The sequence below is a fragment of the Somniosus microcephalus genome, chromosome 24 (assembly GCF_052327205.1).
Source record: "Somniosus microcephalus isolate GS21.2 chromosome 24, FLI_Smic_1.0, whole genome shotgun sequence".
NCBI lineage: Eukaryota > Metazoa > Chordata > Chondrichthyes > Squaliformes > Somniosidae > Somniosus > Somniosus microcephalus.
Genome location: NC_141010.1, coordinates 28,047,749 through 28,065,905, shown reverse-complemented (window position 1 = coordinate 28,065,905; position 18,157 = coordinate 28,047,749). Strand labels below are relative to the sequence as shown.

The window sequence follows — 18,157 nt, the reverse complement described above, 5'->3', positions numbered from 1 at the left end:
ATATATTTCTTGAGGCTAAAGGGATATGGGGAAAAGGCAGGGACAGGGTACTGAATTTGGATGATCAGCCATGATCACATTGAATGGCGGAGCAGGCTCGAAGGGCCGAATGGCCTACTCCTGCCCCTATCTTCTATGTTTGCTACGAAGGCCAACATACCATTTGCCTTCTTAACCGCCTGCTGCACCTGCATGCTTACCTTCAGCAACTGGTGCACAATAACACCCAGGTCTTTTTGCACTTCCCCTTCTCCCAATCTATTTTGGTGCAAAGCAGTTTTGACTTTACACCTTATATAGTGCAAATCGGTTGTTAAGGCCTGATTCACTCCAGAGTGCGTCTTGTTCTGCTTCACTCCACTCTCAAATCGGGCCCTGGATCTGTATTCAGGCTGTATTTACACAACTGTAGTGTCAGTGTGATGCAAAACTACTATTTATATATAACTATATACAACAGTGCAAAACCATTTCATTGCACGCTAACAATTTAGGCTCCATTTACAGTACAATAGTTTTGCTTCACTAGTCTAAATTGTTAGCTGTCAGCATGGAGTGAAATCGCCTTGCCACTGGTGTATGGTCATATGTAAATCCAGAGTCGGGGCCCAACCCTGAGTCCGAAGTAAAGTGGAGTGATAGCAAAATACTGCAGATGCTGGAAATCCGAAATAACAGAAAAATGCTGGAAAAACTCAGCAGGCCAGGCAACATCCGTGGAGAGAGAAACAGTCAACGTTTCAGGTCGAAACCCTTCGTCAAGACTGAAAAAGCAAAGGAGATCCCGTCGAAGAGAAGAGCAGAACTTCTTCAAGATAGGCATTCCTAGAAGAGGTGTGGCAGTGAACCAAACACTAGTACGATAGCATGCCTACCTTGAAGAAGTTCTGCTCTTCTCTTCGACGGGATCTCCTGTGCTTTTTCAGCCTTGACAAAAGGTTTCGACCTGAAACGTTGACTCTATTTCTCTCTCCACGGATGTTGCCTGGCCTGCTGAGTTTTTCCAGTATTTTTCTGTTGTTAAAGTGGAGTGATACTGGAGTCCCACTCAGCTCCAATCCGCATTTGTAGGGTTTCTACTGATCCTGGAGCACCCAGGTCACAACTGCCCAAGTTTCTAAAATGAGTTTCAGCAAGTGTACTGGGCAAGTTGTTCCATTTTTATTTGAGGAGGAGTTGCTGAATTTCATACAGGAGGGAGTGATGTGATTCAACCTAAAGCCACATATGTAAGCACCTATATTCTGACGCCTCCGCACAAACGTCCCAAAATGCTCTACTTGCAATAAAGTACTTTGCAGTGACTGTTTCATGCATGATTCCCTTTTTAAAAAAAAGATGCATTTTAATTAATTTCAGCAAGGTGGAGGGAAGTTAAGCACGTGCAGTGGGAGGGCGGAGTCAGCGAGGAGTGGGGTGAACTTATGTTGTGTTCATTGAAGTTAAGTTGCATCGCAGGTCAACTGATAAAGACTCGCTGATTCTTCAAGGGACATTTTCTGGGTTGGTTTTAGTCACTGATATTCTTGACGGGGTTTCCTGCTGATTGCACTTTGATTTTGAATTCACGTTTCCGTTTTTGTTAATTGCATGTTGCAAATTCGAGGTGCTGCATTAAAATCATGTTAAATTAATATTTATATGGATATTTAAATAGATCAGGTTTTTTTTGCTAACCGGATACATTGCTGTTAAGCTGCTGAAAGGTTTTTGGCAGTCAACCCTTTCGCATTTCATGGTACAGAATTTTTACAATCTCAGTGTGTGATTTATCTTAGTCGTTAATGCAAAATGATAGAAATGCATAGTTTGGAAAGCACTCGATCTTTATATATCGGGTGCAAATCTTAACTCAAGCACTAGAGTGAGCCCGTTCCAATGTCATGTTGCAGACTTTCTAGGATAAACGTTGATTTATGACTTTTTAAAGGAATATTGAAATTATTGCAAAATGTAGAAATTAGCAACAATTTGGAAAGTTTGCAGAAATCGGATGAGAATGATCGTTTTTGGACGCTGATCTTTGCGGATTTAACAACACTGACGTGGGGGCTAGGAGCTGGAAGATTGTGAACACATTGCTTAATGAGGTTTCCTGGTGACTGCACTTTGATTGAAGTCACGTCTTGTTTTCTTAATTGCATTTTGCAAATTCAAGGTCGTGCCTTAAAATCACTGTAAAATTTGTATTTTCATCGATTGCAAAGCGTCTTGCAACTAGAACATTTCGTTCAATAAAGGTAACGAATACAAAGCGTTTTCCTGAGTGCATTGTGTGCTGATGTGTACGTTTGCAGAGGCCAGATCATTTTTTTTGTAATATATTCGTAATTAAATGACACCTTTGCAGAATACATTTTGCAAAAAATAAGGAGAGATATGAATTTACTGTATAACGTTTTCGAACTATGCACCCATGATTTCTGTTGCATCTTAGAACGACATGTTTTTAATAACGAAGGTTGCAATGCAGATTGCATAGTGGCTGTAAGAAATGGAAACAGGCAATTCACAAAATCACAAGATAGGCCGAGATGAGGAGGCCTCTGTTAACTACCCAGGAAGACCTTATTGATCCTCTTCTCTCCCTCCATCATGGCATCCATGGTGTGGAGATGCCGGAGTTGGACTGGGGTGGACAAATGTAAGAAGTCACACAACACCAGGTTATAGTCCAACAGCTTTATTTGAAATCACAAGCTTTCGGAGCGCTGCCCCTTCGTCAGGTGAAGTGCTTTATCAACGCCCCAGGGTTTAAGCCTGAACTTAAGTCTATCCAGAGGTCCAGCCCATGTGTTGATAATTTGCATAAAGTTCTGACGGCCATATATTTGCCTTTTACTTACTGCCCATGTCATAGTTTAACTCAAAGTAGGATCTGCCTTTCCTACACAGTTTAACTCTTAAATTCACCTCCTTTCCAGGCTGAAAAACCCTGGTTTCCTCCAGGAATTAGATCTTCCTCTTTACCACCTAATCTAGGGGTGGACCAGGAAGAGGAAATAGCTGAGGAGCCCTTCTGGGGGTAGCCGCCATATTCCACCCCTTCCAGGATCTTCTTCAGCTGCTGATTGAAGCATTCAACACACCTCCGCAACAATGGGCAAGAGGAATACTGTTGCCTTTCAACATCCGTGTTTGCGGAGGGGGATTTTAAATGGCCCGCTACTCCCCCGTCATCGATTGCACTTGGCCAATGAATGAAACTAAAAAAAATTTTACACTTGAACAACTTCTTCAGCTGCCCTGAAGGCAGACAGTCACACTCCGCTGTTGCATTCACCTGATCAATTTTCCACCCAATCCATGGCTCCGCTGGCAATCCTAGCACTGTTAAAGTTAGCTGACCCAGGACTAGCTACCTGGGCCAATGTTGGGCGCCACAGGTTGGCGCAAATTTCTCCCTGCCACAGTTTGGCAGGATTAACATCAAAGAGGAAAATCCAGGAATCAATATTGTGGTTTTTCTTCCGGCAGTTGAATAACCTAGATGTCAGAGTGAGAATTTCCGTTCTTTAGACATAAAGTGGGCGTTCCCAGGCGGAAAACTGGGTTTTCATTATGCTCGATTTCCACCCATTTTCCCTACTTTTTGATTCTTTGATCAGGATTAAATTGGTACAGGGCACTCGGTTGCTTGGCACTGAGTTCCAAATGGAAATCAGTTCCAAGACACTCGTCTGAAATTGTAACATTGCCAGCCCATTGCGAAAACCTTTTTTCCCTGTCGTCTTTGAGGTGCTTGAAGAGCCTTTGTGGCTATTGCTCATTTTTTTTCTACAGCTGCCATCGTACCACAATGAGCTTCCACACTGGGAATTCCTGTCAATCTTTTGCTTTTTGGAGAAGACGAGGAGGAATGACAAAGGGCGATCTGGCTGTGCCTGAGGCAACCAGCACTCCTCCACCGGTGCCCAGGCACTAGAACATGCAAACAGAGGTGCACATACAGGAAACTTTCTGTTATCCGGCACGGACGGGACCGACGTGGTGCCGGTTCATCAACAATTCCGGATAACCGAACGCTATAGTAAAAGATACGGAGCTCAGAGTTCCTTATAAAGCAACAAACCCTGTTGCAACAGCTTCAGAACAATTGGCACAAGTTGCAAGCGTCTCTGTAGCTAAGCAACAGCTGCAGCTACACCCTTGCACAGCAACAAATGGCGTAAAAAAAGTAATAAAAGTTACCTGAACCTACTCTTGAATTTTGCCGGTTAACTGACATTTCCGGTTATTTAGGGGCCAGTTAATTAAAAGTTTCCTGTACCTCCACTTGACCCAAGGACCTGTGTCTGTGGAGACTTGAATTCAGCAGGGCAGCTATCGCGGAGCTCCGCCACATGCTGCAAGTAGTCCTGCAGCCAAACTCCATCACAGGCACGGCACTACTGATGGCTGTAAAACTCAACTTGTAACATCAAGGATGTTTCAAGGTGGCACCGGGGACAGAGTGAATATTGCCAATCAGCAGTACATAGATGTGTGAAGCAAGTCACAGCTGCATTATTTCCTCGATCATCCCAGTTCATCATCTCCTCCGTGGATACCTGTCAGCAGCATGACAGGGTCCTGCAATTTTACATAGTAAAAAGACATTGGGTCCTAAATTATTTTGTTGTCAGTTGCGTAGATGTCCTGCTCACATTACGTGGCCTATACCCTCGTTTGACAAATCGTTAACTTTTGGGTGGCAGAATGAGGGAGCCAGAAATTCCTTTCACTTCTGAGACCTGGATTTCAATTCCAAGCATAGATTTCCAGCGTATTGTGCCCAGTGTTGAGATGGTAATTGAATGACTGGGAGTGGGAATCCATTACCAGATCCCTGCCCACTTCAGTCTGCCTGATTTTCCTGTTCTGCCTCATTTACATGGAGTGTTACTGACATCAGTGTAATACTGGTGCCCAGATTTGCCAGTTGAAATAGACAAGCTTACTCAGTTTCTGTTGCTACTAAAACCTTATGTTATTTTTGTTTTTTGCTATTTCTACCTACCTTGCACTCTGCCATTTGCTTAAGGGCTGCAATTTAACACCCCCCTCTCCTTCAAAGGGAGCACAGCGGGTTCCCCATTGAAGATTCACCTCTATGAGAGAAAGAGCAATGGAGGGAAGCGAGGCTGTACCACAGGCGTGTGATGCCCACCCACCGATAACCCTAATTAGTGAATACAAGTAGTGGTATTCTCGCTGCATTTGACTGCCAGGCAATGCCAGCAGAGGCTTTGCTTTATCAATGAAGCTCAAGAGTTAAGCCACATGCTACAATTAGACCTCCAGCTTTCCTCCAGTGTGTGTACCACTCTGCCACTGGCTGATAAGGTCATCACCACTGGGTACATCTGTAACACAAGCCAAATAATTGTGCAAGGATGCATCAAGCCAGCCACAGATTGTTCTGTAGAGCAAGCAGTTTCAGCACCTTACCCATGTACAACCAGTGCCAACATCATCGAGGAGTGCAATTTTACCATGTTCTCTCCACGTGGCCATATGTGCTCCCTTCATCGATGGCCAGATGTACATTACTGTCTCAAAGTTCAGCTTGTTTGTAACTAGCAGCATAGCATCATGCGAGCGAATATTCACTTCCCTGGCAGCTGCCACGGTGCCCTTTATTTTAAGGAACTCCATTGGGCCACTACTTTTTAACCCAGGAATTCATGGCTGCTATGTGTCAGATTGGGCCACTTGGAGCAGTGACAGACTCTCAGTAGGCTGTACCTCTTGTGCTGCTACATAGGCAGTCTCGCTCTGTGTCCTTTTGGCACATGTGCAGTCTTTGGAGGAGGCTACTTCCTAACCTGAATTGGCAAATTCCCAATCAGTTGTTTACAATGCCTGGAACATGCTCTTGTGCTAATCATGCTGAGCATTTGGGGTTGAATTGAAGAGACCTAGTTGGACAAGGTAAGGGACATCTGGGCTCTGCACCTGACTACACTGCCTCAGACCTGGGAGAGCTTGATACTGACAGTGGAATGCTAAAAGTTTTTTAAAAATCCTCTCCCAAAGACAGACTTCTCTCACCCAAAAAATATTAAAATATTGCTCACTTTTGTGAGGAATGGAAAATAAATTTCAAGGATCCCAATACCGTCCACTGTCTCCAGTCCTTGGAAGTCTAGTGTCAGTTGACCCTATATACTTACATGTACAGGTTATGCTTTTTCACCACCAAAGATTGCATGTAGACTGACTCCTATCTTATTTCATAACATTCCTTATTTTTCTGGGAAAAATATTTACCTCTCTTGGCTGCTATACTGTGATTGGTAACTGCTTATATAATACAGACACAGCTACAGAAGACAAACGATACCTTGAGATAGTGTTTATATAAAATATTAACCCTAGCCAATCTGATTTCACTAAATATTTCAATGTTGTTCAAAAACATTTCCAAAGATTGATGTGAAAGTAGTATGTCAAGATATTGCTGATAATGAGGTTTGTTCACTGCAGGTGGTGCTGTTCTGTCTTTGAACTGATTACCGGTAAGAATGGAAAACAGTCATTCTGTGCGCTATGAGCTCCTGGCTGAGATTGGAGAAGGAGCTTATGGAAAAGTGTACAAAGCAAGAGACCTGGAAAATAATGGGAAGTGTGTGGCCCTGAAAAGAATTGAGATACCAAGAACTCAGGAAGGTATCCCTTTCATCGTCATTCGAGAAGTGGCCTGCTTAAAACAGTTGGAAGTCTTTGACCATCCAAATGTCATCAGGTGAGGTTACTGATGTATTGCATCCTTTCAGATTTTCTTTCCTGTTTTATCCCCCTCCCCAACAATTGTTTACACTCACGCATCCTTTTTGATCAATATGATGGGATAATCAAGCTTATAGTCAACAGCACACCATCATCAACCACTAATACAATAGCAAAATACTGCGGATGCTGGAAATCTGAAATAACAACAGAAAATGCTGGAAGCACTCAGCAGGCCAGGTAGCATCCGTGGAGAGAGAAACAGAGTCAACGTTTCAGGTCTGAACCTTCATGAAGGGTCACAGACCTGAAACGTTAACACTGTTTCTCTCTCCATGGATGTTGCCTGGCCTGCTGAGTGCTTCCTTCATCAACCAGTCAGGAGTCATTTTTGAGTGAGGAGGACGCGGCCCTTTGACAGATTGGTGTGCTTTCTGCAAATCATAGTAATTTACGGCACAGAAGGAGGCCATTCGGCTCACTGTGTCTGTGCTGGCCGAATCCCACTTTTCCGGCTCTTAGTCCGTAGCCCTGTGGGTTACGGCACTTCAAGTAGGTTAGCAGAGGCTAGTGAAACTCAGCTTTTGAAGAAGGTTGAGAACAGTGCTGCTGATCTTTCAATGGATTAGCTGTGTGAAAGAATAAACCAAAACAGTTTTCAAAGAAACAAACATCCTAGCAGTAAGTATATCCCTGATTTGCATATCAATTTAATAACATTATTTAGGAGTAGTTGTGGGAAAGTTTCTGATTTGCAAACCCAGTTTGCTATTTGCATATTTTTAAATCAAAAGGAGAGGTTCATGCCGCAAGATATAGGAACCTGTTTGGAGCAGGGACAACCCTTTACTGCAGCTGAAAATCTAAACTCTAAAATTTTTAAACCTCAACTCTTTTCCCTCCCTTAATCTCTTAACAACATGTCCCAGCCAAGTAAGGGGAAATAGACCCGCTCCCTGGTCTGATCCATTGTTTATCTTCAATGCATTGCTAGAATTTGTGCAACAATGGCCTAGGGTGACAGCTCCTCCATTTTTTTGGTCTTCCCGATGGAACAGCCAACTTTAGACTTTCTGTGGGAAGCTGTGGTTGCACACCTGTACTGCCACACCACCGCACAATGATTGTTCTCTGCAGACTCACAATGGCTGTTCTCCCCTGGCTACTCACTTCCAAATAGGTTGAGTGTTATCCGATGGCGTCCAGTGATGTGATCGGACTTGAGCTGTTCTATGGAGTACTGCTGGGCATCCAGTAGGTCGAGGTCCTATCATATTTACAAGAGCAAAATACTGCGGATGCTGAAAATCTGAAATAAAAACAGAAAATGCCAGAAATACTCAGCAGGTCAGGCAGCATCTGTAGGGAGAGAAACAGAGTTAATGTTTCAGGTCGATGACCTGACGAAGGGTCATCGACCTGAAACGTTAACTCGGTTTCTCTCTCTACAGATGCTGCCTGACCTGCTGAGTTACATAAGAACATAAGATGTAGGAGCAGGAGTAGGTCATTTGGCCCCTCGAGCCTGCTCCGCCATTCAATAAGATCATGGCTGATCTGATCTTGGCCTCAACTCCACTTCCCTGCCCGCTCCCCATAAACCTTGACTCCCTTACCTTCCAAAAATCTGTCTATCTCCACCTTAAATATATTCACTGACTCAGCCTCTACAGCTCTCTGGGGAAGAGAATTCCAAAGATTCACGACCCTCAGAGAAGAAATTCCTCCTCATTTCCGATTTAAAAGGGTGCCCCCTTATTCTGAAATTATTTCAGTGTAATTCCAGCATTTTCTGTTATGATTCCTATCATATTTAATTAGTCCAGGGAATAACGTTATCAAAGCAATGTTTAATAAATCATTTCATTGCAGTTCATTGTATACAGAGCACCAACTTACTACAGTGTATTCCACTTATGAAGGGTTTAGACAGAGTAAATAAAGAGAAACTGTTTCCAGTGGCTGAAGGGCTGATAACCAGAGGGCCCAGATTTAAGGTGATTGGCAAAAGAACCAGAGGCGGCATGAGGAAAAACTCTTTTACGCAACGAGAGGTTAGGATCTGGAATGCACTGCCTGAAAGGGTGGTGGAAACAGATTCAATAGTAACCTTCAAAAGGGAATTAGATAAATACTTGAAGGAGAAAAAATTGCAGGGATATGGGGAAAGAGCGGGGGAGTGGGACTAGCGGGATTGCTCTTCGAAAGAGCTAGCGCAGACTTGATGGGCCGAATGGCCTCTGATGTAATAAAACTCACTACGCACTTGGTTCGAGTATAAAGCAAGGCTTTAATCAACTTGTTTCAAAACATGGAGGTCTAGTTGTACTTCACTAGTTCCTGTCTTACAAAATGTCCCTGGAAAGCTGGGCCCACGCCCGAGTATTTATACTCCTTGGGCGGCGCCACCAGCTGGCCGTCCGGTGTTATTTCATGAGTCGTTTCTTCATGATGATGAGATTTATAACAGCCTCCTTCTCTGCTGTACTACTCTATGATTCTATGATTCTCATGAAAATAGTTTGTGCAGATTTGCAAACCAAATGTATTAAAAGCACTGCATGTTTCATTGGCTGTAAGGGAAAGACATATTGGAACCCTTGACATTTCTTGACTTAAATTGACTGTAGTTGCATGAAAGATAGTTAGAATCATCTTGCTTTCTAATGGGCAGAGCGCCACAAGACAAAGAAATGGAGCACATTATTTCTTCCTAAACCTGAACTCTTAATTTGTGTCTGTAGCCAGTAATCTGCAGTTTATGAATAAACATCCTATGTCAGAGGTTTTTCAGCTATCTGATCAAAAAAATGGACGCACATTTATATGGGTGCATTTTAAAATGACTCCTGTTAGATTGGTCTTTGGCAGCATTGGTCCATTTATACCAGAAATCGGTTAAACCAAGTCAGCACACATCGGGCCATTGTACGAGGCTTGCGTGACACTGGCCCATTAATTTAGTCAGTGTGTGGTCAGCAAACAAGTCTTTGCTGAAATTTTGGCAATGGCAGCTACAATTCAGTTTGCATGACACTGATTGCAGCAGCTCACCAAGAGCTTTGTGATCGAGGGCTCTTGTTCAACTGTAAACAGAAATCTAAGCAGAAGCTAGATAAGTACACGAGGGAGAAAGGAATAGAAGGATATGCTGATAGGGTTAGATGAATTAAGGTGGGAAGAGGCTTGTGTGGAGCATAAACACCAGCAGAGACCAGTTGGGCCGAATGACCTGATTCTGTGGTATAAATTCTATGTAAGCACGGTGGCATAGTGGTTAGCCCTGTTGCCTCACAGCGCCAGGGACCTGGGTTCAAATCCGGCCTCGGGTGACTGTCTGTGTGGAGTTTGCACATTCTCCCCGTGTTTGCGTGGGTTTCCTCCGGGTGCTCCGGTTTCCTCCCACAGTCCAAAAATGTGCGGGTTAGGTTGATTGGCCATGATAAAAATTGACCCTTAGTGTTAGGGGGGATTAAATACGTGGGGTTACGGGGTTATGGGGATAGGGCTTGGGTGGGATGGCTGTCGGTGTAGGGACCGGGTGCTAGGGTTTGGATGATCAGCCATGATCTCGTTGAATGGCGGAGCAGGCTCGAAGGGCCGAATGGCCTACTCCTGCTCCTATCTTCTATGTTTCTATGTAAACATGAAATTTAGATCACATCTCCTTACACAAGAGCTGCATAAGTGATTTGACAGTATTGGACCAATAATTGCCGAAAATCAGGCATTTTACTAACTTTAATGGTCTATTTTCTTCACACTGACTGTAAGCTAGCAGAATCTCAAAACAACTTAGTGTGTCATCAACACCTTGCATGGTGGGATGGTCCTGTGTAATGAGACAGGATTAATTAAAAATGTCCTAGTAAAGGATCCCCTTGGAATGAGTGACCATAACATGGTTGAGTTCCATATTCAATTAGAGGGTGAGAAGGTTGGATCTCAAACAAGCGTGCTGAGCTTGAATAAAGGAGACTATGAAGGTATGAGAGCGGAATTAATTAGAGTGGACTGGGAAAATAGATTAAAGGGTAAGACGGTACATGACCAGTGGTGTACATTTAAGGAGTTATTTTACAACTTCCAAAAAAAATATATTCCACTGAGGAAAAAAGGGTGTAAAAGAAAAGATAGCCATCCGTGGCTAAGTAAAGTAATTAAGGATAGTATCCGACTAAAAACAAGGGCATATAAGGTAGCCAAATCTAGTGGGAGGATGGAAGATTGGGAAGTCTTTAAAAGACAGCAAAAAATAACTAAAAGATTGATTAAGAAAGGGAAGATAGATTATGAAAGTAAATTAGCAAAAAATATAAAAACAGACAGTAAAAGTTTCTATAGTTATATAAAAAGAAAAAGGGTGGCTAAAGTAAATGTTGGTCCCTTAGAGGATGAGACCGGGAAATTAATGGTGGGAAACATGGAGATGGCAAAAACACTGAACAATTATTTTGTATCAGTCTTTACAGTAGAGGACACTAAGAATATCCCAACACTGGACAAACAGGGGGCTCTAGGGGGGGAGGAACTAAATATGATTAAAATCACTAAGGAAGTGGTACTTGGTAAAATAATGGGACTCAAAGCGGATAAATCCCCTGGACCTGATGGCTTGCATCCTAGGGTCTTGAGGGAAGTAGTGGTAGGGATTGTGGATGCATTGGTAATAATTTTCCAAAACTCACTGGACTCAGCAAAGGTCCCGGCAGATTAGAAAACTGCTAATGTAACACCCTTATTTAAAAAGGGTAGTAGGCAGAAGGCTGGAAACTATAGACCTGTTAGCCTAACATCTGTGGTTGGTAAAATGTTAGAGTCCATTATTAAGGAGACAGTAACGGGACATTTGGATAAACATAATTTAATAGGACAAACTCAGCATGGTTTCATGAAGGGGAAGTCATGTTTGACAAATTTGCTTGAGTTTTTTGAGGAAGTAACATACAGGGTGGATAAAGGGGAACCAGTGGACGTAGTGTATTTAGACTTCCAAAAGGCATTTGACAAGGTGCCACACAAAAGATTATTGCTCAAGGTAAAAAATCACGGGATTGGGGGTAATATTCTGGCGTGGGTGGAGGATTGGCTCTCTAACAGAAAGCAGAGAGTTGGGATAAATGGTTCGTTCTCAGATTGGCAACCAGTAACTAGTGGTGTTCCGCAGGGGTCAGTGCTGGGTCCCCAACTCTTTACAATCTATATTAACGATTTGGAGGAGGGGACCGAGTGTAACATATCAAAGTTTGCAGATGATACAAAGATGGGACGGAAAGTAGTGAGTGAGGAGGACATAAAAAACCTGCAAAGGGACATAGACAGGCTAAGTAAGTGGGCAGAGATTTGGCAGATGGAATACAATACTGGAAAGTGTGAGGTTATGCACTTTGGCAGGAAAAATCATAGAGCAAGTTATTATCTTAATGGCAAGAAACTGGAAAGTACTGTAGTACAAAGGGATCTGGGGGTCCTGGTGCACGAAACTCAAAAAGTTAGTATGCAGGTGCAGCAAGTGATCAAGAAGGCCAATGGAATGTTGGCTTTTATTGCTAGGGGGATAGAATATAAAAACAGGGAGGTATTGCTGCAGTTGTACAAGGTATTGGTGAGACCGCACCTGGAATACTGCATACAGTTTTGGTGTCCATACTTAAGAAAAGACATACTTGCTCTCGAGTCAGTACAAAGAAGGTTCACTCGGTTAATCCCGGGGATGAGGGGGTGGTCATAGGAGGAGAGGTTGAGTAGATTGGGACTCTACTCATTGGAGTTCAGAAGAATGAGAGGCGATCTTATTGAAACATATAAGATTGTGAAGGGGCTTGATCGGGTGGATGCGGTGAGGATGTTCCCAATGATGGGTGAAACTAGAACTAGAGGGCATAATCTTAGAATAAGGGGCTGCTCTTTCAAAACTGAGATGAGGAGAAACTTCTTCACTCAGAAGGTGGTAGGTTTGTGGAATTTGCTGCCCCAGAAAGCTGTGGAAGCTACATCATTAAATAAATTTAAAACAGAAATAGATAGTTTCCTAGAAGTAAAGGGAATTAAGGGTTACGGGGAGTGGGCAGGAAATTGGACATGAGTCTAGGTTCGGAATGGTCATGGCCCTGTGGGTAGTGGAGTGGGCCCAGGGGCCGTGTAGCCTGGTTCTGCTCCTACTGTGTTCTAATTCTGTGTTAGATTTCAGGAGATGGTTTTATTCCTGTTCCTGGCTGGGGTGGAGATCGCCTTTACAGAAGGTAAGTACTGTAGAAAATGTAGGGACAGAGTGATCTCCTGGACGAGTTTCGATCGCCTAGATGGGTCGGAGAGGAATTTCCCAGATTTTTTTCTCCCAAATTGGCCATTGGGTTTTTTATCTGGTTTTTCGCCTCTCCCGGGAGATCACATGGGTTCGGGTGGATGGAGAGTGATAGAAGATTTGAGGTTAGGATCAGATCAGCCATGATCTTATTGAATGGTGGAGCAGGCTTGAGGGGCCGATTCTCCTACTCCTATTTCTTATGTTCTTATCTATATAATAAAAGTTCAACTTTATTGTCATTGTACAACGAAATGTGATCTTGCAAGCTCCCATGAGTCCAGTACAAATAACATTAACATTAAACGTAAATAGCACCGTCCTGGGAGAAGCAAAGCCGCTGCATCTGTGCGCGCCGCCATTCCATTTCCACCATTCCTCCTGTCCGACAATCTTCAGCCCAACGCCTGGGCCTGCTCACCAGCCGCCCCTCCCGGGGCTCCTTCTGTGACCTTCTCACCAACCGCCCCTCCTCGGGGCTCCTTCCGTGACCTTCTGCACCTGGTCGTCCCTGATGGTCACCCCTCCAGGTACTAACCAGGCCTGGCTCTGCTTAGCTTTCAAGCCTTGCCAGTGACCCTGTCCCTAGTCCCAGGAACAGTGCCTTTAACGTAATAAAACGTCCCAAGGCGCTTCACAGGAGTGTTATCAAATGAAATTTGACAAAATTGAGCATCGCTGCTGTGAAGACTTTTCCCTCTGTTATTATTCAGGTTATTTAATGTGGAGCTGGGACCTTCCACTGATCAGATGATGAAGTTGACGCTCGTGTTTGAACTCATTGAGCAAGATTTATCAGCGTTTCTAACCAAAGTTCACGAGCCAGGTCTTCCTCATAAAAAAATAAAGGTAGGTGGGGTATAATGCGATTCGTAACAGCTTTCTTGTCCCAGAGCTCCTATATGTTGGAAGGCAGTGAGAAATGATTGAAAACATTGATTATTATTCAGGGAGAGGAAATCTTCAAACTCATTCCTGAGTTTAGCTGACCCCAATTTAGAAGCGATCAGATCTTTCTGATTGTGCATGATACAGATGAATGTGGATTCAAAGGGGGAACTAATGTTTTTCAACTTGTAAAACATTCGGGGTTTGCGCTCCAAGAAGGAAGTGGAGCGCTAAATCAAATGCTCCACTTCCTTCCTGGAGCGCAGCAGGCCAGGCGGGGCGGTAGGTGAGCAGCGCTGCACACTGGGCCTTAAAGGGAAGGGCCATTGCTGCAGGCTCTGCAAGGGGAAAACTTACCTGGTCCCCAACGGCAGCTGCGATCCAGCCCGATGCACTGCAGCAGAGTGCCGGGCTGATCAAGCGCTGGCGAAGACAAATGAAAAAAAAAAGAGAAAGAGCATTTTAGAATGTTTTTACTTACCTTGACCACCTCGCCTTTAAGTATCGCCCGCCGAAGCGCCCGATGAACGCCTCCTGCAGCTGTCGGTATTTTTGCCCGACGATGCTGCAGGGGGCGGAACCGAAGTTCGGGTCCGGGGGCGATGCGCATGGCGATGACGTCACGATCTCCAGGCAAAGGAGATCGGGGCGCAACGCCATACCGCCGCCGCAAACCTCCCGCCGAATATAGCGAGAGTTGATCTGGCCGGTAAGTGCTTAGTGCCCCGTTATCAGCCCCCGGGGGCAGTAACAGGAGGCGCTAAGGAGGCCAATTTCTAGGCCAAAGTGTGATTGTTTGTTTATTTGTCCTGCAACACACTTTCCAAAGGAGATATTAGCACAGGTGTGTCTAGACTTGGGACTGGAGTTTCCTCCACGTTTTGCGCCCAAAGAGATGTCACAATGCATTGCGCAATTCATTGCACGCAGGCTCGAAGATGGCACCCCAATGGAAGGATGGATAATCGGTGGCGAGGTTTACCGCCTGCTGCCGTGGCTGATAAAGCCTTTTCACGTTCCACAGGCCGCAGTGGAGGAAGGGTACAACCAAGTACATGTGTCCACCAGACAAGTCATCGAGAGAACCATCTGAAAAGCTGCTTCCGGTGCTTGGGCAGGTCTGGGGGGATGTACTTCAACATTCCCCACGATTGTCATAGTCTGCTGCGCCCTGCCCAACTTCGCCATGACTGAAGGTCTGGACCTCGGAGAGGAGCTGATTACAGGCAGAAGCTCCTGCGCTGCAGGTGGCCGGAGCAAAGGGACCCAGCCGGTGTGCAGGAGGCATCGCTTCTCACCCAGTGAGCCCCCCGTCCCACGCAGAGGTTGCATCCAGAAGCCTCCGACACTGATCTCTTCAAATTCAAATAAAGTTTCATTACAAAAATATTAAGGTGGAAATTGTTAATGACCAATGGAAGAAGTGTATCAAAAAGTTAAGCTCCTGTTACAATTTCAAAAACTCTTCCATTATTACACCATAAGAAACATGTTTAAATAACAACAATGTTTAATTTAAATGTAAAACTCTTCCGAAATTAGAAAAAAACATTTGCAAAAATATAATTAAACACGATCGAGCATTTGAACTGTTGTGAACCTGAGCTCAAACAATGTCAACATTTTGATTGTTTGGTGCAACATTTTACTAACTTTCAAAAACTTCAATAAACATTCAACATTTTCAAACATGCATTTTGTTAAATAGCAGAAACAACAATGAGACGGTAGATTATCTCCCAGCTTCCCTGCTTGATGACTGAGGAGGAGAAAGAGGAGGTAGTAGAGACAGGCTTAAATCGAGGCACCTCCCCTGGCCCCTGTGCCTAGATCAGATCTTCGGCCAGCTGTCCCCTCTGTGATGTCTACCAGTTACTGTGGACGGGCAGGAATGTTGGGGCGTGGTGGCGGGACGCCAGTCTGATGAGCTGTGGGTCTGTGCTTCATCCTTATGGCCATCTGAAAAGAAAAAAAAGAAAGACTCATTGCATTAATATAGCGCCTTTCACAATCTTAGGACGCCCCAAAGCGCTTCACAGGCAATGAAGTACTTTTGAAATGTAGTCACTGTTGTAGCCTGCTAACAGAGCCGGGATGCTGCTGCCTACCTCCCAGGGTGGAGACCCTGAGCTGCCTCGTGCAGCCTCCCGTGTGCAGCTGGCAATGTGCCCAGGGTGGTACTGTCGCCCTCAGAGGTGGAAGCATCAGCCACTTGGACCACACGGCCTACCAATGCGGTCTTGATCTACGGCCCCAGCCAGCACCCTGATTGCTGGAATGATGGCAGCCATGAGATTCCGCCCCTGCCCCCCAGCAAGAGCCTGAAAGCCGTGACGCATCGATGACACCCCCAGACTGTCTTGCAAAGCCTCAAGAGCTGAAGTCTGAACCTTCATCACGTTGGAGGCCCTGACTTTGTCCCATGAGAGAGGACCTGCCGGATATCCCAAAGCAGCAGTCACCGTTAGGATTCTAGGCTTGTCTCTAAGATGGATCCATGAATAATAAGAAACATGGACAGTAATAAAAAATGTAACTAGAAACATAGAAGATAAGAGCAGGAGTAGGCCATTCGGCACCTCGAGCCTGTTCTGCCACTTAATGAGATCATGGCTGATTATCCAAATTCAGTACCCTGTCCCTGCTTTCTCCCGATATCCCTTGATCCCTTTAGCCTTAAGAAATATATCTAACTCCTTGAATATATTTAATAGCTGGTGGGGCCCGGCGTTGCCAGGGCTTTTTTGGGCCGCGCGGTTTACGGCTGGGCGCTGCCGCTCCCGCGCTCTGTGTCACTCTTTCCCTCCCTGACCCTCTCTCTGTCCCTCCCGCTCTCTCTCCCTGCCCCTCTCTCTCCCTGCCCCCTCTCTCTCTCCCCCCCCCCTCTCTCTCCCTGCCCCTGTCTGTCCCCTCTGTCTCTCTCTCCCTCCCTCCCCCTCTTTTGGCACCCGGGGAAGGGCTTTGAAAATTGAGCCCGGCCGTGTGGGGCCTAGCGCTGAAGGCCCGGCTGGGCTCTCGGGCCGAGACGGACCCCAGCTGAGCTCCCGGTGCGTGCGGCCGCCGCGCCGCGGGTCGCGCGGTTTACGGCCGGCCGCTGACGCTCCCCCGCCCGCTCTGTGTCTTGGGTCGAGCGGTTGTGAGGCCCGGCCTGAGTGACTCTAACTCACCTCCCGCTCCCGGAGCCGCAATGTCGGGGTTTGTTTGGCTGCTGCTGTCGCTGTGGGGATGAAAAAAATGGCGGCGAAGTTTCGGGAGGCTGCAGGATTAGGCCCACCCACACACGGAATGAAACGCCCCCCGTGATGCACCGATTGGTCAACCATCAGGTCACTGAACTGTAGGATTGGTCAACCATCTCGTCAATCAACGCTAATGAGCGGTAGGATTGGTCAACCGCTAATGAGCGGATTTTGTCCGTTTTTTGAAAGTTTTTTGTATACTGTCCGAACAATTTTTGTCTGACCAAAAAGTAAATACGCCTATGACAGTCCCCGATCATAACCTTTCTTTTGATATAACATGTGTGTAGGTACGCTCTATAACTTTTGAGTGTATAGCGGACATACAGACAAACACACAAACAAACTGTTTTATATATATACTAGCTGGAGTGCCCGGCAGTGCCGAGGGTTTTTTGAGGGCATGTTGTTGTTGGAAGAGAGAGAGAGAGAGACTGGGGGGAGTAGAGAGAGATGGGGGGGGAGGGAGAGCGAGAGAGAGAGACTGGGGGGAGAGAGGAAGAGAGAGAGAGAGACTGGGGGGGAAGAGAGAGAGAGAGACTGGGGGGGGAAGAGAGAGACGGGGGGAAGAGAGAGAGAGACTGGGGGGGAAGAGAGAGAGAGACTGGGGGAGAGAGAGAGAGACTGGGGGGGAAGAGAGAGAGAGACGGGGGGAAGAGAGAGAGAGACTGGGGGAGAGAGAGAGACGGGGGAAGAGAGAGAGAGACTAGGGGAGAGAGAGAGAGAGAGACTGGGGGGAAGAGAGAGAGAGAGAGACTGGGGGGGAGAGAGAGACACACACGGGGGGAGAGAGAGAGAGAGAGACGGGGAGAGAGAGACTGGGGGGGAGAGAGAGAGAGACGGGGGGAAGAGAGAGAGAGATGGGGGAGTGAGAGAGAGAGAGACTGGGGGAAGAGAGAGAGACTGGGGGGAAAGAGACAGAGACAGAGAGAGGGAGAGAGAGAGACAGAGAGAGAGGGAGAGAGAGACAGAGAGGGAGACAGAGACAGAGGGAAGGAGAGAGAGAGGGAAGGAG

General features: G+C 45.7%; 2 protein-coding genes across 2 annotated transcripts in view; one reads left to right on the top strand and one right to left on the bottom strand.

The window, feature by feature from the left end:
* Positions 1 to 6,485: 6,485 nt before the first annotated feature.
* LOC147101153 (cyclin-dependent kinase 6-like) overlaps positions 6,486 to 18,157 on the top strand; it is a 45,283-nt gene continuing 33,611 nt past the window's right edge. Inside the window, exons 1-2 of the mRNA XM_085966367.1 lie at positions 6,486 to 6,727; positions 13,729 to 13,864. Coding sequence (XP_085822493.1) covers positions 6,507 to 6,727; positions 13,729 to 13,864 — 357 coding nt within the window. The 5' untranslated portion in view covers positions 6,486 to 6,506. The remainder of the gene's footprint in view (positions 6,728 to 13,728; positions 13,865 to 18,157) is intronic.
* Positions 15,392 to 18,157, bottom strand: part of LOC147101151 (uncharacterized) — a 219,692-nt gene continuing 216,926 nt past the window's right edge. Inside the window, exon 5 of the mRNA XM_085966368.1 lies at positions 15,392 to 15,862. Within this exon, the coding sequence (XP_085822494.1) occupies positions 15,735 to 15,862 (128 nt within the window). The 3' untranslated portion in view covers positions 15,392 to 15,734. The remainder of the gene's footprint in view (positions 15,863 to 18,157) is intronic.